The sequence below is a fragment of the Malaclemys terrapin genome, chromosome 13, assembly GCF_027887155.1.
Source record: "Malaclemys terrapin pileata isolate rMalTer1 chromosome 13, rMalTer1.hap1, whole genome shotgun sequence".
Lineage (NCBI taxonomy): Eukaryota > Metazoa > Chordata > Testudines > Emydidae > Malaclemys > Malaclemys terrapin.
In genome coordinates, this window is record NC_071517.1 from 32251735 (window position 1) to 32276255 (window position 24521).

At 49.5% G+C, this 24521-nt stretch overlaps 1 protein-coding gene across 1 annotated transcript in view; it reads left to right on the plus strand.

Moving 5' to 3' along the window:
- The first annotated feature begins 7874 nt into the window (after window positions 1-7874).
- LOC128848360 (butyrophilin subfamily 1 member A1-like) overlaps window positions 7875-24521 on the plus strand; it is a 48897-nt gene continuing 32250 nt past the window's right edge. The window contains exons 1-4 of the mRNA XM_054048340.1: window positions 7875-8156; window positions 15788-15904; window positions 18245-18592; window positions 22539-22820. Of these exons, the coding sequence (XP_053904315.1) occupies window positions 15799-15904; window positions 18245-18592; window positions 22539-22820 (736 nt within the window). The 5' untranslated portion in view covers window positions 7875-8156; window positions 15788-15798. The remainder of the gene's footprint in view (window positions 8157-15787; window positions 15905-18244; window positions 18593-22538; window positions 22821-24521) is intronic.

A 24521-nucleotide genomic window follows, 5' to 3' on the forward strand; every position in this document is an offset into this window, starting at 1 on the left:
TTTTATATGACTCCTTTTTATTTTTTAGATCATGCAAGATCTCGTGGTTAAGCCAAGGTGGTCTTTTGCCACATTTTCTATCTTTCCTAACCAGAGGAATAGCTTGCTTTTGGGCCCTTAATAGTGTCCCTTTGAAAAACTGACAACTCTCCTCAGTTGTTTTTCCCCTCAGTCTTGATTTCCATGGGACCTTACCTATCAGCTCTCTGAGCTTACCAAAATCTGCTTTCCTGAAATCCATTGTCTCTATTTTGCTGTTCTCCCTTCTACCCTTCCTTAGAATTGCAAACTCTATGATTTCATGATCACTTTCACCCAGGCTGCCTTCTACTTTCAAATTCTCAACGAGTTCCTCCCTATTTGTTAAAATCAAGTCTAGAACAGCTTCCCCCCTAGTAGCTTTTTCAACCTTCTGAAATAAAAAGTTGTCTCCAATGCAGTCCAAGAATTTGTTGGATAGTCTGTGCCCCGCTGTGTTATTTTCCCAACATATATCCGGATAGTTGAAGTCCCCCATCACCACCAAATCTTGGGCTTTGGATGATTTTGTTAGTTGCTTAAAAAAAGCCTCATCCACCTCGTTAGGTGGCCTGTAGTAGACTCCTAGCATGACATCTCCCTTGTTTTTTACCCCTTTTAGCCTAACCCAGAGACTCTCAACACTTCCGTCTCCTATGTCCATCTCTACCTCAGTCCAAGTGTGTACATTTTTAATATATAAGGCAACACCTCCTCCCTTTTTCCCATGTCTATCCTTCCTGAGCAAGCTGTACCCATCCACACCAACATTCCAATCATGTGTATTATCCCACCAAGTTTCAGTGATGCCAACAATGTCATAGTTGTATTTATTTATTAGCACTTCCAGTTCTTCCTGCTTATTCCCCATACTTCTCGCATTTGTATATAGGCATCTAAGATACTGGTTTGATCTTTCCTCCCAGTTTTGTCCTGACCCTCCTTTCTCTCTGACAATATAGCCCACACTCCCTCTCGTTTCCGACCCATCTCTCCGGTCTCCATGTTCCCAACTTACCTCTGGGCTTTGCTCACCTGTCATCAGTTATATTTAAAATCATCATATTAGCACTCTGTTTTGGGGTAGTCACCTGGGTGGCATACCTTACACAATTCTGGATACAACAGGAGATTAACTGAAAACATACAAAAATCATTAGGATTCCAAATAGGATAGTCAAGGCTCTCTGAAACAACCAGTTTCCTATGCCAGAGAAATTGAACAGGTTACTTAGCCACTTCCATAAAGAACTCGGCTCTTCATGGGGAAGATATGTGATTTGTTCTAAGTGGCTAGCACGATCTATTACCTCATTGGTGTTGTCAGGTATATACACACACAACATTTTTTCCAATGAGAGCACAGGTCCCTCCTTTGGCCGCCAGCACTTTGTCCAATGCTGGACGGTTTTGGAGGGCCATCTGTTGGATTGCCTCTGTTTCTTTGGCCAGGGCTCATAATCTTTCTCCAGTTTTATTTGCCATTATTTTAACTACTGCTTGTAACCTCAGGAGCCTTTTTGCATGGGGGAGTAATACACCAAGTGTCATTGTTGTTCCATATTGTGTTAAACGGACGAAGTCCTCCAGTGTGTGTGTGGGGGGGGGGTGTTGGTCACCAACTTGGATTGGAATTCCGGCTCCTCTAGCTGCACTAGGGGATCGGGGGATGCAACAACATGGGGGGGTGCAGTGACACAGGGGTCAAACTCAAACGGGGGAGGGGCACAGGCGCATGGGAGGGGGCATGGGCGCATGAGGGGAGGGGCTAATCAGGGCTTGGGGAACCGCGGGGGGAGGGGAGCAAACAGGTTGTAGGCAGGACAGGGAAACCCAGGGGCTGACTTCAGGGCAGGGGTGGGGCAAACAAAGCCGTAGAGGGAAACGGGCGGGGCAGACAAACAAACTGAAGCTGGGGAGGGGTAAAGGCTGCAGGGGCAAATGAAGTAGGCAGCAAGGGGTAAAGCTGGGGGGCCTGTGCAAAGGGGAGGGGGTCAGTCCAGGGGGGGGGGGGGATGTGCACCCACAGGCGCTTGCACAAAAGAGTCAATATGGGCTGGCTGCTGCTTCAGGCCCAATGGTGATGAAGGCGTGGCAAGCCAGGTGAGGAGCTGAGTCCCAAAGGCAGAAGCGCGAGGCAGATGGTGAGTAGCCAGTGGGGGCAGTGGAGGGGGCAGCGGTGGTGGTGGTGGCAGGGGCAAAGGGGGACACAGATGGACCGGGGGCAGGATCCACGCCACACTCCTAGTGTCCCCACAAACACAGTCCAGACCCCCACCACAAGAGCACAGTTTGAAAATTACTCAGTCCTTAAGTGCCCCCTCCACGGTAGCCTTCAGAGTCTCTGTGCGCTTCCCCCAGCAGCAGGTGGTCCTCTTCTTCTCTTCCTCGGGGCTCCAGAAACTCCCCAGCAGCAAACAGAGCAGCTCCAGGTGGTAGTCCGGTGGCCAGGCAGGAGGGACCCTGCTCAGATGGTGGTGATGGTGGTAATGTCCACAGGAGCAACAGCTTGGGCTGGGGTCCCTCAAACCCCTCCTCTGGGGAGTGAGCCAGAAGCCCTCCTCCCAAGGGGCTGTAGCTGGAGCAACAGCAGCAACTGAGGGTGGGGGGTTCACCAGACAGCCAGCAACTGGGTAGCTGGGAAGGGGGCGGGTGGTGGTGTCTAGCCCAGCCAAGGGAGTAGCCGGAGCAACAGCAAGGGCCCAGCAGAAGCAGCCCCCTGCTTTCCTCCACTCTCCAGGCCAGCAGGAGAGTGTTAGATGGGAAAGCTTTATTAGTCCCAGATGAAGACAATCCCTTTTCCCTGGTTAAGGGAACAGGGGCAGTTCCAGAACTAGCAGGAACCAATTAAGGCAGGCAGGCTAATTAGGACACCTGGAGCCAATTAAGAAGAAACTGCTAGAATCAATTAGGACAGGCTGGCTAATCAGGGCACCTGAGTTAAAAAGGACCTCACTTCAGTTTGTAGTGTCTATGTGAGGAGCTGGTAGCAAGAGGCACTAGGAGCTGAGAGTGAGAAGGTAGATTGCTGGAGGATTGAGGAGTACAAGCATTATCAGACACCAGGAGAAAGGTCCTGTGGTGAGGATAAAGAAGGTGTTAGGAGGAGGCCATGGGGAAGTAGCCTAGGGAGTTGTAGCTGTTCTGCAACTGTTCTAGGAGGCACTCTAGACAGCTGCAGTCCACAGGACCCTGGGCTGGAACCTGGAGTAGAGGGTGGGCCCGGGTTTTCCCCCAAACCTTCCAACTCTTGATCAGACACAGGAGGAATTGACCTAGACTGTGGCTTCTACCAGAGGGGAAGGTCTCTAGGCTGTTTCCTGACCCACATGGTGAATCTATGAGGTGAGCGAATCTGCCAATAAGCGCAAGACCCACCAAGGTAGAGGAGGAACTTTGTCACACCTGGTATCATATTCAGCCTTCCTGTCTGTGTGGTGCACTTCAGGCTGGCTAAACGGGATGGGGGTTGAGTGCAGTGGGTAAGGGTTGGAGTTTGAATGGGTGGATGGTAAAGGTGATGGAGGTAGCTGGTGGAGATAAGAAAGTGGATGTTGTGGAAAGCGGGTTGGTAGTACATGGGAGCACAAGAGACAGAGTTTTGGGACCAGGGTTTTGGGGTGGGGGGGAATGGATCTGCTCCGTTTGCAGTGCTACATGTGCCTGCATTGAGTCTGCTTGGTGCTCCATGATGCTTAGGAGCCGCTCCGTGGCTTGTTGCCGGTGATCTGCATTCTCCTGCTGGACCCTCATTTCGGTCTCCCGCCACTCCTGTGCTTTTTCATTTTCAGTAAGGGACTGATGCATGACTTCATGCAGAAGGTCCTCCTTGGTTCTTCACGGCCACTGCCTGAGGCTGCGCAGCCATTCAGCCGTTGATAACAAGGATGGCTGGGATCTTAAGGTTGCATCTGTAAAGCCAAAATGTAACATTTTACAGAGGCAGTATTGTTCACACTAGACAGAGCAATGATTCAGTTGAACTTAAAAGCACAGCTCACACAATAGCACAAACTGCCTGTCCCAAGGCAAGTGCACATAACCCGCAAGTGCACATAACCCACAAGAGCCCCAAAATGGTGAGTAACCACAGGGGCACGGGGGACTGATTGTTCCAGGGCCATACTTTCCTCTGGGGCCCTGTTTCTTGGGGAGAGCCAACAGCTGCAGGGGGCCCCTATACTCAACACTGTCCCCACATTTTCCACAGGCTGGGTTTGTCCTGGAAGATATCTCGCTGCTGAGGGTGATCTGGGAAGCAAGGGAGGGTCTTCCGCAACAATGCGGCTTCCACCCTGGCCCTTATGCAGCTTGCCTGTGTGCTGCAATGGTCCCCCCGTCCCTCACGGCACAGTGACGTGGGTATGTTACCCTTACTGGGACAAGGAGCACAGTTGCTCTGCCAAGGAACCTGCGCAAGAGCATTGCGCAGCTTCTGCATGAGACCTTTGATGAGATCACCGAGGCTGATTACCGCAATGTGAGAGCACATCAATGCCCTATTCCACATATAGGCATGCACGCAGCCCCAAGTCTTCTTTCTGCAATCCTCCTTGCCCCAAGAGCCCGCACCCAACAACTCCCTTCTCAAAATAAAAGCCACTTACTGGGTGCCTCCGTTGCTGTTTGTTCTTCCCCAAGCACCGTCTGCTGTGACTGGCTACCTTCCTCCGAGCTTGAAAACAGCTCCTGGCTGCATGCATCTATGGGTGCTGAGCCATCCTCTGGTTCTGGGCCCCCCTCCTCCTCAGCACCCTCACTCCCGCTTTCCTCCTCCTGGTTCGTTGCACTCTGGGCTGGCATGGCCTTTGAAGTGTCCCTGGTGCTCTTTGGAGTGGAGGTGGGGTCGCCCCCAAGTATAGTGTCCAGCTCTTTGTAGAACCAGCAGGTCGTGGGGGCAGCACCGGAGCGGTGGTTTGCCTCCCGTGCCTTGTGGTAGGCATTCCACAGCTCCTTCACTTTAACCCTGCACTGCAGTCATGGCCCCTTTCGATCATGGTCCTTGATATCTGCCCATAGGTATCGTAATTCCTACAGCTGGAGCACAGCTGAGACTGGACAGCCTCCTCTCCCCGAATGCTGATGAGATCCAGCACCTTGGCATTGATCCATGCTGGGGATCGCATGGAAGCATGGTCACCTGGAAAGATTCACTGAGAGCGCTCCATGCCTTGCTGAGCAAACAGGAAGGGGATTTTCAAAATTCTGAGAGAATTTAAAGGCCGGGTCTGACGGTTGGTCACTTGAGGGCAGGGCAGTAGAGTTCAAATTGATGACCAGAGTAGCTCGAAGAGGCATTGTGGGACACGTCCCGGAGCCGGTCAGAGCGCACTAATAGACCAAGGTGTCCACATTGGCGCTGCAGCGCTCCAGTGGGGGCGCAGCAAGCGTTATGCTTCTCATGGAGGTGGATTACCAGGAGTGCTCCAGCCTCGGAGTCAGGGCGCTCTACATGCCTTGCCAGTGTGGACACCTCAGGAGTTAAGGTGCCCGGGGCTGATTTAATGTGCTCTAACTTGCAAGTGTAGACAAGGCCTAAGGTTAATTTTGTCAGGCCCTGCCAACTTGAATACATCTAAATTATCTAAATATTCTTTAACCTGTTCTTTCCCTATTTTGGCTGGCATTCCTTCCCCCTTGTTGTCAACATGATTTATGTTAAACATCTGGTCACAATTAACCTTTTTAGTGAAGATTGAAGCAAAATAGACATTAAAAACCCCAGCCTTCTTGATGTCATCAGTTCTTAGCTCTCTTTTACCACTAAATAGAGAACCTACTTTTTCTTCATCTTTCCCTTTATACTAATGTATTTATAGAACTTCTTCTTATTGCCTTGTATGTCCCATGCTAGGTGTCACTCATTTTGTGCCTTAGCCTTTCTGATTTTGTCCTGACATGCTTGTGCTTGTCTTTTGTTTAGTTTTTGTAGGATTCTTTTTTGACTTTCAGGTCATTAAAGAACTCCTGATGAAGCCATGTTGGCCTCTTACTATTCTTCCTATCTTTCCTTTGCTTTGGGACAGCTTGAATGGGTTCAATTGCCCTGCATGTGAGATAACACAGCCCTTCATTATAAGTGGTCAGTGGCTAGGGGTATGTCTACACTACGAAATTAGGTCGAATTTGTAGAAGTCAGTTGTGTAGAAATCGTTTTTTATAAGGTCGAATGTGTGTGTGTCCCCACACAAAATGCTCTAAGTGCATTAAGTCGGCGGACTGCGTCCACAGTGCCAAGGCTAGCGTCGACTTCCGGAGCGTTGCACTGTGGGTAGCTATCCCACAGTTCCCGCAGTCTCCACCGCCCATTGGAATTGTGGGTTGAGATCCCAATGCCTGATGGGGCAAAAACAGTGTCACGGGGGATTCTGGGTACCTGTCGTCAGCCCCCCCCCCCACCCCCCCCGTGAAAGCAATGGCAGACAATCGTTTCGCGCCTTTTTTCCTGGGTTACCTGTGCAGACGACATACCATGGCAAGCATGGAGCCCGCTCAGCTCACCATCACCATATGTCATCTGGATGCTGGCAGACATGGTACTGCATTGCTACACAGCAGCAGCTAATTGCCTTTTGGCAGTAGACGGTGCAGTATGACTGGTAGCCGTCATCGGCTATCTGGGTGCTGGCAGACGTGGGACTGCATTGCTACACAGCAGCAGCTCCTTGTCTTTTGGCAGCTGATGGTGTATTATGATTGATATCCATCGTCGTCATACTCCTCAGTGAGTTCAGTCAGAGGCACCTGGGCAGACATGTTTTGTCTCCTGGAGACTCAGTCCTGCTGGCAGTCCTATTGCACCGTCTTGATGATGATGATGGCTAGCAATCTAATGCAGCATCTTCTGCCAAGCCCCCAGAAGATGCCGATGGCTATCAGTCATGCTGCACCGTCTGCTGCCAGCCTAAGATGTAAAAGATAGATGGAGTGGATCCAAACAGTAAATGGACCAGATTTGTTCTGTATTCATTTGCTTCCCCCTCCCTCCGTGAAATCAATGGCCTGCTAAACCCAGGGTTTTGAGTTCAATCTTTGGGGGGGCCATTCTGTGTGACAGTTGTTTGTGTTTCTCCCTGATGCACAGCCACATTTGTTGATTTTAATTACCTGTAAGCCATATCCTCACTCGCCCCTCCCTCCGTCAGACAATAGTTTTGCGCCTTTTTTCAAGCCCAGACACCATAGCACTGGGATCATGGAGCCCGCTCAGATCACCGCAGCAATTATGAACACCACGCGCATTGTCCTGGAGTATATGCAGAGCCAGAACATGCCAAAGCAAAACCAGGCGAGGAGGTGATTGCAGCGATGAGAGTGATGAAGAAATTGACATGGACATAGACCTCCCCAGCAATGTGCAAATCATGGTGTTACTGGGGGGAAGTTCATGGCGTGGAACGCCGATTCAGGGCGTGGAGTGTGAGAGAACTCTCACCCCCAGAGGCTCTGCCAGGCCAGCAATGTCCCAGACTGTGCAGCTGCATGAAGGAACTATGGCCTGGGGCTTGGACAATCTGTTGTATTTTTGTTGCACAAGAAAATTAATCAATTATCCCAAGTCTCTAGCTGAAAGTCTATGCCACGCCTGCCCCTGCCACACCCCTCACAATCAGGTAAGTGTGAAACTTTCCCTCATCCCCAGGAGACAGAAGCCTTGGAGGACAGTGGCTTTACATGCAACTTTTATTTTATGTTACTGATTCTCAGAGAGCAGGAGAAACACGGCAGAGCTGAGTGTCACCTGCCAAAGTGAGTGGCCTGTCTGTCACTGGCACTGCTGGGGATGTTTCTTTAAGAGGACTTTGATCCTTGTACTTTACTCAGCATGTGACAAGGATTCCTGTTACGATAACTTCCCAGCTACTGAGTTACTTTCATTTCTGAAGCTGGTGGGAGCAGCAGAAACAGGCAGCGATTCCATTCAGTTACAAATGCAGTAAATTAACAACAGACACAAATGAACAGGACAGAGTCAAACTCCTTGGCTCTGTGTCTCCTGTGCTGAATGGACGAAACCGCCTCAGCAAAGGGAGTTTTCACAGGAACTCTCCCTAGGGAATGGCTGTGGATGCTAGAAAAACTGAGAGCTTCCCAAGGACCCTGAAGCTGCTTGGAAGTGTCCCCACAGGACTCAGCAGGTAAGGGGGCTTCCATCCCTAGAACTACAGACTAACTTGATATTTCCTCATCCACACACTCACTCAGATGAGCTGTCAGTGTCACAGGGCCCCTCTCCCAGGTTTGTCAGGAGTAAACTGCTGCTCCCATACTTCGAGTGTAAATTTGGCTGCAGAAACACACACACATGATGATCTGTCATGAATATAGGGGGAAAGTAGCAACCTTTATGTATACCAGCCCATTCAGTTAGCTATAAAGACCTTGTTCTGAATTGCTTTACCTGTAAAGGGTTATCTGTTTCCTGAAGATGAAAAAACCCACAAACAAACAAGGGAGGAGTTGGCAGAGAGCCGAGACCCAGTGAAAATCAAAGATACATTCAAATTGGGGGAAACAGTTTCCTTTTCTCAGCAGTCTTTGGTTTTGGTCTGGATCTTCTCTCTCGGAACTGAGAGGAAGCCAGCAAGTACAAAATCTCCTAAAACCATACCTGGAATAATCCATCTAAAACCACAGAAATTTGAGTAGGGTAAAAAAGGTTTAGATAGATGCGATTAGGCTATTTGTTTGTTGGGCTTGTGTATTCTCTGTGCTTTTATAGGATTTTTTTCATCTTTTTCTTCTGGTAACCAAAGCTGAGCCCAGAGAGGAATTCTCTGTGTGTATTAAATTTTAGCACTCTTTAAAATCTATTACCATCATGATTTTTTCAGATGTGGTTCTTTATTTTGTTCTTATAATAAAATTTATTTATTTATTTATTTATTTATTTTTAAGAATCCTTTGATTCCAAAGTCCTTAAAACAAAGGGTTTGTCTGTGCTCACCTTGATAAGGCAAGTGGTTGGTATCTTATTCTCAAGCCTCCCCAGGAAAGTGGATGAAGGGTTTGGGGGAATATTTTGTGGGGATAGGGATTCCAAATGACCCTTCCCTGAATATTTTGTGTAAATCACTTGGTGGTGGCAGTGATACCTGTCCAAGGCAGAGGACTCTCTACCTTGGAGGAGTTTTTAACCTAAGCTGGTAAAATATAAGCTTAGGGGGTCTTTCATGAGGCCCCCCACCTTCTGCACTTGAAGTGCCAGAGTGGGGAATTTTAGCCTTGGCATGACCAGTAAGTGTTTAGTTTTGGTAACACCACAGTGTGCTTAGTCCATTCCAGTCACACAGTGAGGTAGAGTCTCTGCCCCACAGAGCTTCTAGCCTGAAGATTGAGAGAAGGTTTTTCCCTTTGCTGGTTCATTGCGCTTTAGCAGAGCCTGGGGCCCTGCAGTAGAGCTCATTTGTTCTTGCTGTTTTGCTGCCTGATGTGAGCTGTAGTCCGTGAATAGCTTCCTTATGTAACGTTCTGGGCCGTGTGTGGCTCCCCTTACTTACCACCAGCTGGATTCATAAGAGCACTTAGGTACCTGTCATTTTAAGTACCTAAAAAAATCCCAGAATCAGGATACACTGGAATTCACAAAACCCTGCTCATCTTTGGCCAAACCCTGCAGTGCCTACAATAACTTGGTGCTTAAATTTTTGCAGTAACAGTTTACAGGGGCTTTTTCTGCCCTCTACTCTGATCCGCTCAAAGGCTCACTCCGTACCCCAACCAAGGGGTAAAGACACCTCAAGGCTGCAGCCAAGTCGGCTGACATATGAAGGAAGGTGGTTTCACGGCCCTCCTCACTCTCTGGAAGATGAGAACCTCCCACTCATCTCAGTTTCAACCCTTGAGGCGTTGGGGTGGCAGGAGAACACAGAGGCACATGAAAACTCCCCATGTGCACCCTGCTAGTGTCATCCAAAATATAAAGCCCAAGGGAGGATATGAAACTGCTCTGAATTGTGTTGTGAAAATGATATGTTTGAGTAATGAAAGTCTGTGGTGTAAGAATCTTGAAATTGCCTGGTAGAAAAGTTATCCAGTGGATGGGAAATTGGTTTTGGCATTTATGGAAAACATCTGTGGTTTTGCCTGAACTTGGAAGGCATCTGAGTCCCAAGTAGCAGGAGATTTGAACGCTCCCAAGTCACTGGTTGAAGAGATCTCGCTCAGTTTGATGTCAAAGGGGAAAGAAATGTGACAAAGTGGAAATAGTTCATAAAAATATTACAGACAATCTGTATGATTCTGTATCTATCACCTTGGCAGCACTATCCATTGGGGGAAAGAATTGATTTTCTCCCTGGGACATGGGAGATGAAGGCAGGTATCTCAGACATAGAGCTGCTTGGACTTTCTGGGCTGGAATCAACACACTGGAATGGGAGACCTTACAGAGACAATGGAAACCACAGTAACTAAGTATTAACGCTGAGCTGCAGGGGCAGCTGAACATGGGAGCACAACGTGGCTGTGTCTGGAGAGCAAAGAGGAGAGGTGTCAGGGTTAGGCTAGGAAGAGCAGGGTACGCAGACACAGAGCACTGCTGGAATGGAGAGACAAAGAAAACAAGGCAGGTAAGGATGGGCCTGGTGACAGTCTGGCTTCCACACCGAGGAACCATATCCTATGCCTGCCTCTCTCATTCTAACCCAAAGACTTTTGGAGTCTGTGTACCTGGTGACAATAAATGGTTCCCCTTGTTTTGCAAAGGCTGCCTGTGTCACTATAAATACTCTCTGAGACCTCTAAGCCCTGAAGGGGCCCAGTACAAACCTCCTGCAGGAGTCTGGATGGGCTGGATTCACTACAGGGAGCTAGGGTTACCATACGTCAGGATTTTCCCGGACATGTCCGGCTTTTTGGGCCTCAAATCCCCGTCCGGGAGGAAATCCCAAAAAGCCAGACATGTCTGGGAAAATAGGGAGGGAGGGGCCGGCGGTGCGGGACCGGGGGCCGGCGGTGCTCGGCCGGGGGCCGGGCCAGGGCTGGCGGTGCTCTGCCGGGGGCCGGTGCCCCCGAGCCGAGCCGGGCGAGAGACGCCGGGGCCAGACCCTCTTGGCCTGGGCCGGCCGGCCGCCAGAGGGAGCCGCTCGGCCAGGGAGGCCGGACTGGGCCGCGCCTCCTCGCGCCCCCAGCCCCAGCTTACCTGTTGCCTGCCTGCTTCAGGCTTCCCGCGAATCAAATGTTTGCGGGAAGCGGGGGAGGGGCAGGGGGGCGAAGCATTCAGGGGAGGAGGCGGAGTTGGGGTGGGCCCGGGAAGGGGCGGGGCTGGGGCAGAGTTGGGGCGGGGCTGGGGCCCCGTGGAGTGTCCTCTTTTTGGACACTTAAAATATGGTAACCCTAAGGGAGTCACGTAGAGAGACAGGAATTGCTGCTGCCCGGTGGTCTAGTCTTGGAGCCTTTGAGGCCGTGGGACTGCCCTAGTAGAACTGTGTGGGTCCTTGGGGCCTGGCACACTGAAGGGGTCACTGCCAGGAGACTGGTTACAGACCAGACCCTGTGAATCTGTGGATCCTTGGCAATGCTGCCAGATGTGTGAGAGCTTTTGCCCAGCATTATGTTTTTAATATCCATGTCACTGCACTGAGATAAACAGAACAAGACAGCGACAGCTGAATAGGGAGAATCCTTGGACCAGATTTGATCAAATTGGTGCATGGAGTGATTACAAGTAACGAGGCATAAGTCAGAATTGGTTACAAGAAAATAAAAGTAAAATCCTACTAACGCATAATTTAACAAGTTAAGTGAAGTCAAAGCAAAGTCTCTCTCCCCACATATTCCAGCAGTCTTACAGTCTGAATTCCTTTCAGTCAGAATCCCTCCCTCGAGTCCAGTGCTGCTTCCTTTGCTTTCAGGTGTTTTTGATGCCGTGGGTAGAGAGGAAGGGAGAGAGAGAGAGGAAAAAAAACTGTAGAGGAAATGCCCCAAGTTCTTTACGTTTGATTTTGTTGATACCCGACTGAGACATTGGCTTACCTTTTGTTATTGGACAACCAGTTTGTGACCTCTCTCCAGCTTTGGAATGTCTTAGTAACATCATACAGTAGAATCTTATAACTTTACTTACAATGTTGCTATGCATATTTTACCAGGACAATAATAATCAGCAAATTATGAGTTTTCAAATGATACCTCATGAGGCATACTTAGTACAAGATTTATCATAGTCCTATAAAAGGAGTGAACATAGGGGTGGAGACTTTTACAGGCACCATTGGTGCAATGAACTGGAAAGACTGCCTGGGTCACTGTGCGGCTGACAGACATTGGAGGACTGTACCCCAGAAGGGGGAAAAGTGACCTAGCCGAAGAGCTAATCCCCAGGGTGACCAGGAGGAGGTACCAGACAAAGGGTGAGTGGGCATCCCGTGACAGAGTGCTTAAAGAGAGATTTTGGGGGAGAAAAATTTGGCCACTGGCCTGAGCTTCACTATCATTCCTGCCACCCCCAGCATCTCCTAGGATCCCAGCCTTTCTCACCTCAATCCTGAGAGATGTCCTGACCAGGCCAGAGAGAGGGACCCTGATGGCATCACCACCTCCACGGGCTCCAGCTGAATCCACCTGGGATGTGAGATTCTGAGTGTGAGTGTGTGTGTGTGTGTCTCTCTCTCTCTCTCTCTCTTCCCCCACATGTCCTTTTTCTTCCCTACCTCATGTTTAATTTCTTATTTCTCTCCTTTTTTCTTCTGTCTAATAAGAATCTGACTTAGCTGGCCAAGACTGCATATTTTGCAACACTGCTGTGTGCCTGTTAAAGCAAAGCCCTAAACAGTCTGCTGCTGGGAAAAAGTTGCCAGATCTAAGTGCCCAGGTCCCACTATGTGGTGGGCTTGTGTTTCTCCAGCAGTAAAATTGCAAGTGAGGGGTAGCGCCAGAGACAGAAGCTGCATTTTCTCTTTGCTGGTCTTGTCTCTCCCCTTTTTGTGTGTGTTTGTCTCGTTTTGTCTTTTTAGCAAATATGACCAGACTTTCTCAACAACAGCAACAACAACACAGTCAACCCATGTCAGTAACTTCTTCTCTTTTCCTCACAAAGCAGTTATTAACATGTATGCCATGTAGATGTAGCCCTGTCGGTCCCAGGATATTAGAAACAGGTGGGGTGAGGTAACATCTTTTATTGGATCAACTTCTGTTGGCGAGAGAGACAAGCTTTTGAGACACATGGAGCTGTTTTTCAGGTCACCATCTTTATTACCATCTAAGAGACTGTCAGATAAGAGGCTTTTTCCTTTTAAAAACTCTCTCCAGCTAAAGGGAAAGGAAACCAGGGATGATGTTAAATGAAAGTCTAATTTAATATTTCAAATGCTTTAACTGTTTTTCCTTCTTTTTCTATATCTTTAATAAAAGATTGAAAACATTTGTTATGGTGCATTTACCATGGTGCTAAGCAGGCTGAGGTCTCTGTATAGCAAATCCAAGCCCATTTTAACTGTTTAATGTTGAACAGTGACTGAGTCATGTTAACACATTTGACTCTTTGGTCAGCTATGCGTACAGCAAGTTAAAGAAGTATGGGCTGGATGAATAGACTATAAGGTGGATTGAAAACTGGCTAGATCTTCGGGCTCAAAGAGTAGTGATCAATGGCTCCATGTCTAGTTGGCAGCCGGTTTCAAGCGGAGAGCCCCAAGGGTCGGTCCTGGGGCTGGTTTTGATCAGTATCTTCATTAATGATCTGGAGGATGGCGTGGACTGCACTCTCAGCAAGTTTGCAGGTGACACTAAACTGGGAGGAGTGGTAGATACACTGGAGGGTAGGGATAGGATGCAGAGGGACCTAGACAAATTAGAGGATTGGGCCAAAAGAAACCTGATGAGGTTCAACAAGGACAAGTGCAGAGTCCTGCACTTAGGACGGAAGAATCCCATTCACTGTTACAGACTAGGGACCGAGTGGCTAGGCAGCAGTTCTGCAGAAAAGGACCTAGGGGTTACCGTGGACGAGAAGCTGGATATGAGTCAGTGTGCCCTTGTTGCCAAGAAGGCTAATGGCATTTTGGGCTGTATAAGTAGGGGCATTGCCAGCAGATCGAGGGACGTGATCGTTCCCCTCTATTTGACATTGGTGAGGCCTCACCTGGAGTACTGTGTCCAGTTTTGGGCCCCACACTACAAGAAGGATGTGGAAAAATTGGAAAGAGTCCAGCGGAGAGCAACAAAAATGATTGGGGGCTGGAGCACATGATTTATGAGGAGAGGCTGAGGGAACTGGGATTGTTTAGTCTGCAGAAGAGAAGAATGAGTCTGCAGAAGAGTTGAATGCTTTCAACTACCTGAAAGGGGTTCCAAAGAGGATGGATCTAGACTGTTCTCAGTGGTACATGATGACAGAACAAGGAGTAATGGTCTCAAGTTGCCGTTGGGGAGGTTTAGATTGGATGTTAGGAAAAACTTTTTCATTAGGAGGGTGGTGAAGCACTGGAATGGGTTACCTAGGGAGGTGGTGGAATCTCCTTCCTTAGAGGTTTTTAAGGTCAGGCTTGACAAAGCCCTGACTAGGATGATTTAGTTGGGATTAGGTCCTGCTTTGAGCAGGGGGTTGGACTAGATGACCTCCTGTGGTCCCTTCCAACCCTGATATTCTATGATCCTCGCAGCAGTAAGTCTCAGTCTGGGTCAACAGAAAGTGTAGACACACCCTATATTACAGCTAAATAAATACAACACTCTTATTCCAGAAGACAATTGCATTGTTCCTGTTTACCCAATGCACTGCAGAAGTGGTCTAACACAGAAACAAGGCATTCTTCCTCTGAAATTAGAGGGTCCACATATGGATTTATTCTGGAATAATAATTAACCTTAGCACAGGTGCAGCTCCAGGGAGCAAGCGCTAGTGCAGACGGGCTGCCAGCTACTGCTGGCATTTTAACCTCAATGATGTTTGACCCTGCTTGGAGCTAGTGCAAACTAGAGCTATGGGGAGAATCCCTTCCCAACTCCATGCACTGCACAGCAGGGTGGGCTAGGGTTACCATACGTCCAGATTTTCCCGGACATGTCCGGCTTTTGGGGGCTCAAATCCCCGTCCGGGGGGAAATCCCCAAAAGCTGGGCATGTCCGGGAAAATCGGGAGGGCTCGGCCGGGGCCTCTTTGGCCGGGGCCGGTGCGGGGCCGGGCCGGGCTGGGCACGGGGCCGGGCGGGGAGCCGGGCGCGCGGTGCTGGGCTGGGCTGGGCGCGGGGCCGGGCGGGGAGCCGGGGGCGCGGTGCCGGGCCGGGGGCCGGGCCGCCGGGGGGTGCGCTGGGCCGCGGGGCCGGGCCGCCGGGGGGCCAGTCCGGGGTCGTGGGGTCGCGGGGCCGGGGGGCCGGTCCGGGGTCGCGGGGCCGGGGGGCCGGTCCGGGCCCGCGGGGCCGGGAGCCGGTCCGGGGTCGCGGGGCCGGGCCGCCGGGGGGTGCGCCAGGCCGCCGGGGGCCAGCAGTGCTGGGCGGGCCGGGGGTGGTCAGCCGGGGCCGGCACCCCAGGGCCCGAGCCGACCCAGGCTGGAGCCGCCGGGGGGGGCTAGCCTGGGCCGCGCCTCCTCCCCACACACCCCCCCTTACCTGCTTCAGGCTTCCCGCGAATTAAATGTTCGCGGGAAGCAGGGGAGGGGGCGGAGACTTTGGGGAGGGGGCGGAGTTGGGGCGTGGGCGGGGCTGGGGGAGGGGGCGGGGCCCCGTGGAGTGTCCTCCTTTCGGAGGCACAAAATATGGTAACCCTAGGGTGGGCTAACCCTGCCAGTCACTGCACGTCTGATTTTGTTTGTTTCTTCTGTGCCCAGACCCAGCTACGATGACGGGGAAGGTTCCCTTGTTCTCTTGCGGCTCCACAGTGAGCTCAGCTCTGCCCGGCTACGTCGCTCTCTGCCTCACTCTACAGGTTCACAGGCTGGTGTCAGGTAGGAGCTCCAGCCTCCTTGCTGGGTTTGCTGCCTGTTCTCACACAGAGCTCTGCTGCCCTGCAGCTCCTCACACATACAGAGAGAAGTGACCATGTCACCCCTTCCAGGGTCACCCCCACTGGACACCCCCGCAGCTCAGGGCACACCCAGAATATTCCTCCTTCTAACGCTGTCCAATGGACTCCTGCCAGCTAAACCCCTAGGTGAAAACTCCCATTGACTTCAATGGGGCCTGGATTTCTCCCTGGATTTGGTGTCTCTACTTCCCTTATGGTCCTTTCTTTAATCTAGCACCAGCCTCCTCTCTGCCCCTTCCTGCTAGTGTGAGAGTGTCCCCCTCACCCCCTCTCCTCCTGCCACCTGGCACATTCACTGACAACAACCTTCATTGACGCAGAGCCATGGTTACCGGGGGTTTCACCTACCCTTCCAGAGCATTGAGTTCAGCAAAACTCAAACTGCTGAAAACCAGGACATATGGAGTTAAAGCACATGCCAACACAACCTTAACTCTGCCTCCTCCCCAGAGCTTGCACTAGCCACTGGGAATTACCTGCATGCATCCAGCTGCATTCACTGTACTAGATGTAGCTGGACTGAATTGTGGAGACATTAGCTGGAGCAGCTTGGTGGAGCAGTCTCTGTGATGTGAGGTGATCTGGGTCAGAGCTCCCCCAGGCATGTGAGGAAAGGAGAGAGGCGCATGTCTACCTTGGGGGATCCAGTATCCCCCATTTCAGCCCTGAGATGTGTAGTTGTGTCAGTAACAGGGGTCTGGCTTGCCCCGGGATTGTCTGTGTGGTCAGTGATGGGTAAGTGAACATATAGTGCCAGATGGAATCCTGGGAGTGAGGGTGAAAGGTTTGTAAAAAGTAACAGGTGTGGAGCTGTTCCTGGGCAGTAGCTTGGTGTAGAACATGGTCGGTAGCTCCTGTTCAGAGCAGCTCCCCTAAAAACAAGTTTTTCTCTTAGCAAGAAGAAGGCATTTGACTCTGTGCTACAGTCAGGGACGTCCATAGGGGGATGCGGGGCCCGGGACAACCCCTGCCCCCACCCCCATTCCAGAGCTGCCACCAGTCCCTGCTCCCCCCTGGAGTGACGCCAGGGGCCGACGAGGCTGTGCAGAGCTGAGCAGGGCTGGTCATGCTGCCACCAGCCCCCATGTGCCATGAAGCATGGGGCCCCCCCAAAGCGTGGGGCCTGGGGCGACCGCTATAGTTATCATGTGCCCTAATCCCTGAGTGATGTGCCTTATCTGCGCAGGCAGAGTGCGGGTCTGGGTGCGGTGGGTGTATTGGATCATCTCTCAGAGAGGGCAAAGTTAAGGTTGCTTTGGACTGTACCTTAACTTTGCATTTGCTGGTGTTCAGAGCCCTGAGTTTTGCTGAACAGTTTTCTGAAAGGACCTGAGATACCTCTGGGAACCTTAACTCTGCATTAGCAAAGATTTTTGTCAGTGTCTTTCCTAGTTTCTTTAACAGAAAGAGGACTCCTTGTAGTAGACATTAATGGTCATTTAGGGAGTTCTCACTTAGGTTTGCAATCGATACATGACACTGCTAATAACACAAAGCCCTACCTTTTTGTATAGTGCTTTTCATCAGTAGAGCTCAAGGAACTTTATTCATTATGCCCATTTTACAGATGGGGAAACTGAGGCACAGAGCAGTGACGAGACTTGCCCAAGGTCATCCAGCAGGCCACTAGCAGAGCCAGGAATAGTCCCAGTCCAGTGGTCTCTCCACTAGGCCACATGGTTGCTATGTCATTCCTCAGCACGCCTCCCCCTGCCTATACATTTTGTTACAGTGCAATGGGGATAATGGGGTTGTGCTTTGAAAGGTTTACAGTGTGGCTCACACCACCACGGCTACGCTTTCTCATGCTAGCTCAGTCAAAGCTAGTGGGTGCATGTCTCCTCACACTGGAAATTACAGCTCCAGCTGTAGACATCCCCATCCAATGTTACCAGCTCGCAGAATTTTATCACAAGTCTCATGACATTTGATGTGTTTCTTAAAGCCACAGCTCCTGGAGGCCTGTGATTAGGTGAGAATCTCAGCTTTCATTTTGTTATAAAGTAAGTTTCTGTCCCTTGTGGTTACAGATAAATGCTTGGAAATGTGACCCAAGGCAACTTTAAAGGTTCAGAAATCAGAAGGCAAAGAACAACCCCAATTTTATGACTTTTTTTAAAAATTCTCTTTATTTTTAAGCCAATCTCATGATCTGGGTGGGGGGCCTGACTTGGCAATACGCATCCTGCTGCACATACATTCCTATGTGTCTTGGTTCCTCTCCACTTTAATTTTCTTTTCCCCATGACTCATTTCACAGCACAGTTCACAGTGACTGGACCTGACCATCCAATCACTGCCTCCCTAGGTGGGGAGGCCGTCCTGCCCTGCCACCTCTCCCCCAGCATGAGCGCTGAGAACATGGAGGTGGGATGGTTACGATCCCAGGACTCTGAAGTCGTGCACCTGTACCATGATGGGCAGGATCAGTATGGAGAGCAAATGCTGGAATATAGTGGAAGAACTGAGCTCTTGAGAGACAACATCACCAATGGGAGAGTTTCCCTGAGAATACGCAATGTCCGACCCTCCGATGATGGGCCGTACAAGTGTTTTTTTCAGTCCAGTGTCTTTTATGAAGACGCTTTATTGGAACTACAGGTGGCAGGTCAGTAACTTCTTCTGATACTTTGACGTCTTCAAATGGGTAATAAGTGGAGTCTGAGGGGTCATTGTGAGATGACACCTGATTTGTAGTATAGTGGGGCAGTAGCTCTGCTCTGGTTAAGGTTTATTCTAGTTCACTGTTTAACAGCTCTTTTGTCTAAGGGCTCTAAAATCCACACACATACTCAGATTGTTTTCAAAATTGCTGTGACACATTGGAGTCTGGGACAGGATTAGTGGGCTAAATTTGAGATCATTAGAGCAAGGAATTAACGAGATACACAAACACCCCTAACAAGAGTAGGTTAGATAAATGTCTATCAGGGATGGTCTAGACAGTATTTGGTCCTGCCATGCGGGCAGGGGACTGGACTCGATGACCTCTCGAGGTCCCTTCCAGTCCTAGAATCTATGAATCTATAAGTTAGGTGATATTGGCATGTTGTGGTTATTACAAATTTTTTGTGCACACCTGGGGCCAGACAATGGCTGATCCTCCCCATGCTGATGTCACCAGCTGGGATTGATCTCAGCTTGTGTCTGGCACCCAGACACAGTAACAGGGGTAACAGTGGTTGATACACAGAGTCCTGTAGCCCAGCGCCTGGTATAAGAATGGGAGAACTGAGGAATTCCCCCTCCCCCCCAGGACAGGGGAAGGCAGGAGGCCTGACACCTGAAGGTGCTGCCAGAGAGACCAGAAGGGGACAGGTGTAGCTAGTTCTGTAACCAGGACATGAGGTTTAGGTCAGATGCAGCGAACACCAGACTGCTGACAATCCCCATGGCGTGGCAAGAAGACACTTCTGTGCACTTCTACTGGCACAGCCTACAGACCTCAGCACTGAAATGAGACACATACATGATCCCTCAAGGTACATGCACCTCTCCTCATATTGCAGTGACAGCTCTGCCAGCCTGCTTGAATTAATCCCTCCCCCAGTCACTACAGCGACTCCGAACACAGTCTCCGTCATGCCTGTGTATTATGAAACCACCCTCACTGAACTGTTCCTAGCACTTATTGCCAGCCCCAGGAGGCAGAGTTAAGGTGGTAGGGCTGGGGCACTGTGGGCCGTTACTTTGTATCTCTTGGGTTTCAGGAGTTTAAGTTTAGCTGCTCTCTGCATTTTGGAAATGCACAAAGCCCTGCTGGGCAGCCTTACTTCTGCATTGGCAAGTAGTTTGTGGGCATTAATATGTAACTATAGACCCCTTGTGGCTGAGATGGAGTCTGCTTTGTAGATCGGCTCCGGCCAAGGACAGGCACACGCTGGAGCACAGCGGGGTAACTCCTTCCACCCCAGGGAACAGGGTTAACTGAGACTCCTCATAAATCTAGACACAATCTTATCATGACATCCATACAGCAAATACTTTACAAACAGCACCAACAAAATTATCATCAAACATACAGATTACTTCAGTACCAAATGGTTCACAGGCCACACACCCTCTGCATTTAAAACATACACTGCTGATTTGGCATTAATGCCACCACATTGCTCTGAGGTGAACCAGCAGCAAGCATCCAGTTCATCCAAAAAGCTGGTATCCGTCTCTTTGTGAATATCTTCTCAATACAATCAGTTAAAGCAGGCCTGTGAGTATCAGCACCAGGGCTGGCTCCAGCTTTTTTGCCGCCCCAAGCAGCAAAGCGAAAATAAATAAATAAATAAAGCTGCGATCGGTGGCACTTTGGTGGCAGCTCTACCGCACCGCTTCATTCTTCGGCGGCAATTTGGCGGCGGGTCCTTCACTCTGAGAGGCACTGAAGGACCCGCCACCGAGTTGCAGCCGAAGACACGGACGTGCCGCCCCCTTCCATTGGCCGCCCCAAGCACCTGCTTCCTTCGCTCGCTCAAGGCAGAGATCTTCACCTCCCCTCTGGGTCTAACTGAAGACTTTTTTTCTTTATATTGGGAGTGGAATTGTCTCCCACTCTTGGAGATGCCCTACTGAGCATACTGCAAGAGTTCATTAACTTTTTCCTTTGTTTACCTGTGTTACCTGCACACTCTAGGACACCTCACCCTTACCCAATTCCTACAGCTCAGGGGGCACTCTTCTGCGGATTTGCAGGGTCTTTTACCAGTGAAAGACCCTTACACAGTAATATCCTTATCCTCTATTTATTAACAATTATCAAGCAGAATACACACACTAAGCATACAATGCCATGCTCACCAATCCTGATCAGGCAGGCGGACTTTCCCTGTTGGCCAGGCAAGGTCAGTCTCATCTGGATTCTGGTTGATGCCCATCACAGTCATGCAAAATATTCATACCAGCTCTGATCTTAGGCTGTGTCTTACAGGTGAGTTCTTCTTCCAGGTCGTCGTCGTCTTCTTCTTCTTGTGTTCCTTCTGCTGGTCTCCTTGGACCCCAGGTTACATAGTGAAGCTTGAGTCCTGCTTAGCTTAGCCAATCATTTTACTAAAATATTACAAAATATTTTTGATCAATCCTAACATATCGTGAAACAATTCTTTAACCAATCATACCCCACAACCTTAGTTGATTTAAATCTTGCAAAATTAGTTATGCAACATTAAGAAACAATCAAAGAACAAAACAGAAACCATACAGATAAACAATAGAGAAGTAGGGACAATAAAGGCAAAACAATAACAAAGTAGACATTTCACACCCACAACTATTGATAAGTGATTCCTTTCCAGACAGAATGCCATCAGGCAAAGTTTTCTTTAAACATCTTAAGAGATTCCTTGCTTATCTGGTGCTGATGGGCACTATTAGGGGAAGATCACCTTCTTAATAGCCCAATATTACATTGTTTTAATGGAATTTAGATGGAATGTGAAGAAGGGACTTTCTGCTTCTTGGCTCATGGCTGCTGCTCTTCTAATGTGGCTGCAGAAAAAAGTCCCCAGACCCTAATCCCTGACTAGCTGGAATCAGTGAACTGTTTAAAAGAAACAGACACTGAAGCACAGGGGATGGGATGCGGGGGTTACATATAATTTCCACCATAGGCCCTTTAACCTCAGTTCTTGTCTGTGGCACTTGGGCATTTTCCACGGGTCTATCCGACCAAAGCCTTGTGAGTCACACCCCTGCTGGGCGAGCACTCCATAGCTTGTGCTCTTCTGGGCAAGAATTCCACAGGGAAGGCTCCAGACACCCGTCCCTTCTCTGTCTCTCCTGGGAGGTTGTTTCCCTCTCTAGGCTGGTCTGTGTGAAATTTCCAAACTCCCTGAGGGCCTCTCTGCAGACACACTGACACCACAATAGTGAAATCTCTTTGAATTCACACCTGGTTAAGGTACAAGACTCTTGCTTCAGATTAAGAGAATTTTATTTGTTTAGCTTGTCAATACTAAAAAAAACCAAGTGTGATCTGGTGTGGGAGGCGTGACAACCTGTCATTTCCTTCTATCTAGTGTTTTTGTTTCTGTTTTGCTGAGTATATTTCCTGGCTTTTGGAGGTACCAGTTTTCTGCTACCCACTTCTGCATTCTGGAAGGGTACAAGGCCCTGCCAACACAACCCAAACTCCCCTATTACAAGTTTTTTACTTATGAATTAATTTAAGGCTTGTCTACACATACATGTGCACTGTTTTTGATGAACTAATTCAAACCTCTGTGTGGACACTTAAATGGGTTTGGAAATGGCTTATATCGCTTTAGCTTGAGTCAATTCCTTCTTGATTTAAGAGTGTCTACACAGGGATTTGCCCTGGATTAACTAAACTGGTTTAGTTAAACTGGAGCAAGTTTGTGCATAGAAAAGCCCTGACATTAACATTTATTTTACTGTATATCAAATATGAATCTGGCCAGATTAACTGACCATCCACACTTATGAACTCTCATTCAATTATTAGTTTAATGGGAAATGGCTTTCGATAACAGTGTAATAAAACTTTTGGCTCTATACTGGACACTGTAGGATTATCACAGATTCATTTATTTCTTCTGTAGGTTTGGGCTCTGATCCTGTCATCTCTGTGGAGGGACATCAGGACGGAGGGATCCGGGTTGTGTGTCGATCATCCGAATGGAACTCACAGCCCGAGGCTCAGTGGAGAGATCTCAAGGGGCAGATCTTACCATCGGCCTCTGAAAACATTGCCCAAGAGGCCAATGGCCTGTTTCAAGCAGAAATTGCCATTGTTATAACAGAAGACTCCAACCAGAAAGTGTCCTGCTCTGTCAGGAATCCCCGACTCGACCAGGAGAGAGAGACCGCGATTTCCCTGGCAGGTCAGTGCCTGTCCGTACTGCATATGGATAGAAAGAAACACCGCAGACATGAGCGGAGAGTATTTATCATTGTGTCTCCTATTTATTGGCCTGAACCTTCAAGGTGCTGAGCATGTCTTGGAAAGTCCTGAGCAACCTCAGTTCTCTTGGGATATGTCTACACTGCAGTTAGACACCTGCTGGTGCCCCATGCCAGCTGGCTCAGGCTAAGTGGCTTGGGCTAAGGGACTGTTAAATTGCAATGTAGATGCTTGGGCTGGAGACCGGGCTCTAGGACCCTCTAAGGTGGGGGAGTCCTAGAGTTCAAGCTTCAGCCTCAGCCTGAACACCTACACTACAGTTAAACACCCCTTAGCCCGAGCCCAGTGAGCCTTGTCGGGGACTTTTTAACCCAGACGGCAAGGTTCGTTGTCTGACCGCAGAGTGAGAGACAGGCAACACCAGCAAGGTCCAATACAAGCTCTTTATTGAAGAGTGCACACAACAATAGAGAGCGGCCCGTCTCCAGAGAGAACCAGCCACAATTACAATAACTAGTAAGGTTATATAGACAGTTCCGTCGCATCATAGTTAAAACAACCCAACCCCCCTTTATTAGTTAGAAAGCTTCTAATATTCATGCATATCTATCTTCTATGACACTACAAACAATTCGTGATGCCTCAGCAACTTCTTATGAGCTTTGTTGTCATGCACCAGAAACTAGGAGAAAGGAGGGAGTTGAGTACAGATGAAGAACAGAAACAGGGAGTGGAGACTGCAAGTCTCCATATGTCCAAACAAACCGTTCCTAGTACATTTGGTACAAGAATGCGGTCCCCTCCTCCTACCTTATCTCATGCAGTTAGGCAACGTGCCCTCAGGTTTCTCAAAGAGACAGGAAAGGCCCAGCAACCACAGTTAGTTAGCCTAACTTTGGCTAAGCTGGCCAAACAACCTGTTCTATACTCCATTTTCCTTGGACCTAACAGTCTGAATCATTTAGCATGGGCCAGCTGCACGTGACTAATTGCAGTGTAGACCAGGGGTCTCAAACACACGGAGCTATTTCCTGCGGCCCGCCATAGTCGCCAACTCCCTCCCCCCCCCCACTCTCCCCGCCCCAGCACGCTACATCCCCGCTCCTCCACCTACCTCCCAGCGCTTCCTGCCACCAAACAGCTGTTGGGCAGCGCTTAGGACTTTCCAGGAGGAGCCGGGATGTGGCGTGCTCAGGGGAGGAGGCGGAGAAGAGGCGGGGCTGGGGCGGGAATTCCGGGAAGGGGTTGGAATAGGGGCCGGGAGGGGGAGTATGAGCTGTATGCCCTTCTGTTTATGCATCCATCAACAGAACTTTTGACTATGAGTCTAATCCAGCCCCTATTTAAGTCAATGACATTCTTTCCATTGATTTCAATGGGAGTTAGACCAGACTCTAAATTCCCAGTGCAGAATATAGTACTGGTGAAGAAGCATAAGTGAGAAAACACTGCTGGACTGAAATTACGAGGTACATTTGCAGACCTGTGTAAAGGGGTCCACTCACCGCAGGAGCACCTCCTTGTGGGTACCCCACCCTTTTAGGCCTCTTGTAAGAATCCCTAATCCAGGATAGAACCAGAGGGTTTACTCTCCTCCTAACCTCCTCCTTGTCTCTAGCCAACTCCCTTTCCCTCTAGGAAGTGATTGCAGACCTCCACCCTGAAGCCTCCTTCCTGCTGT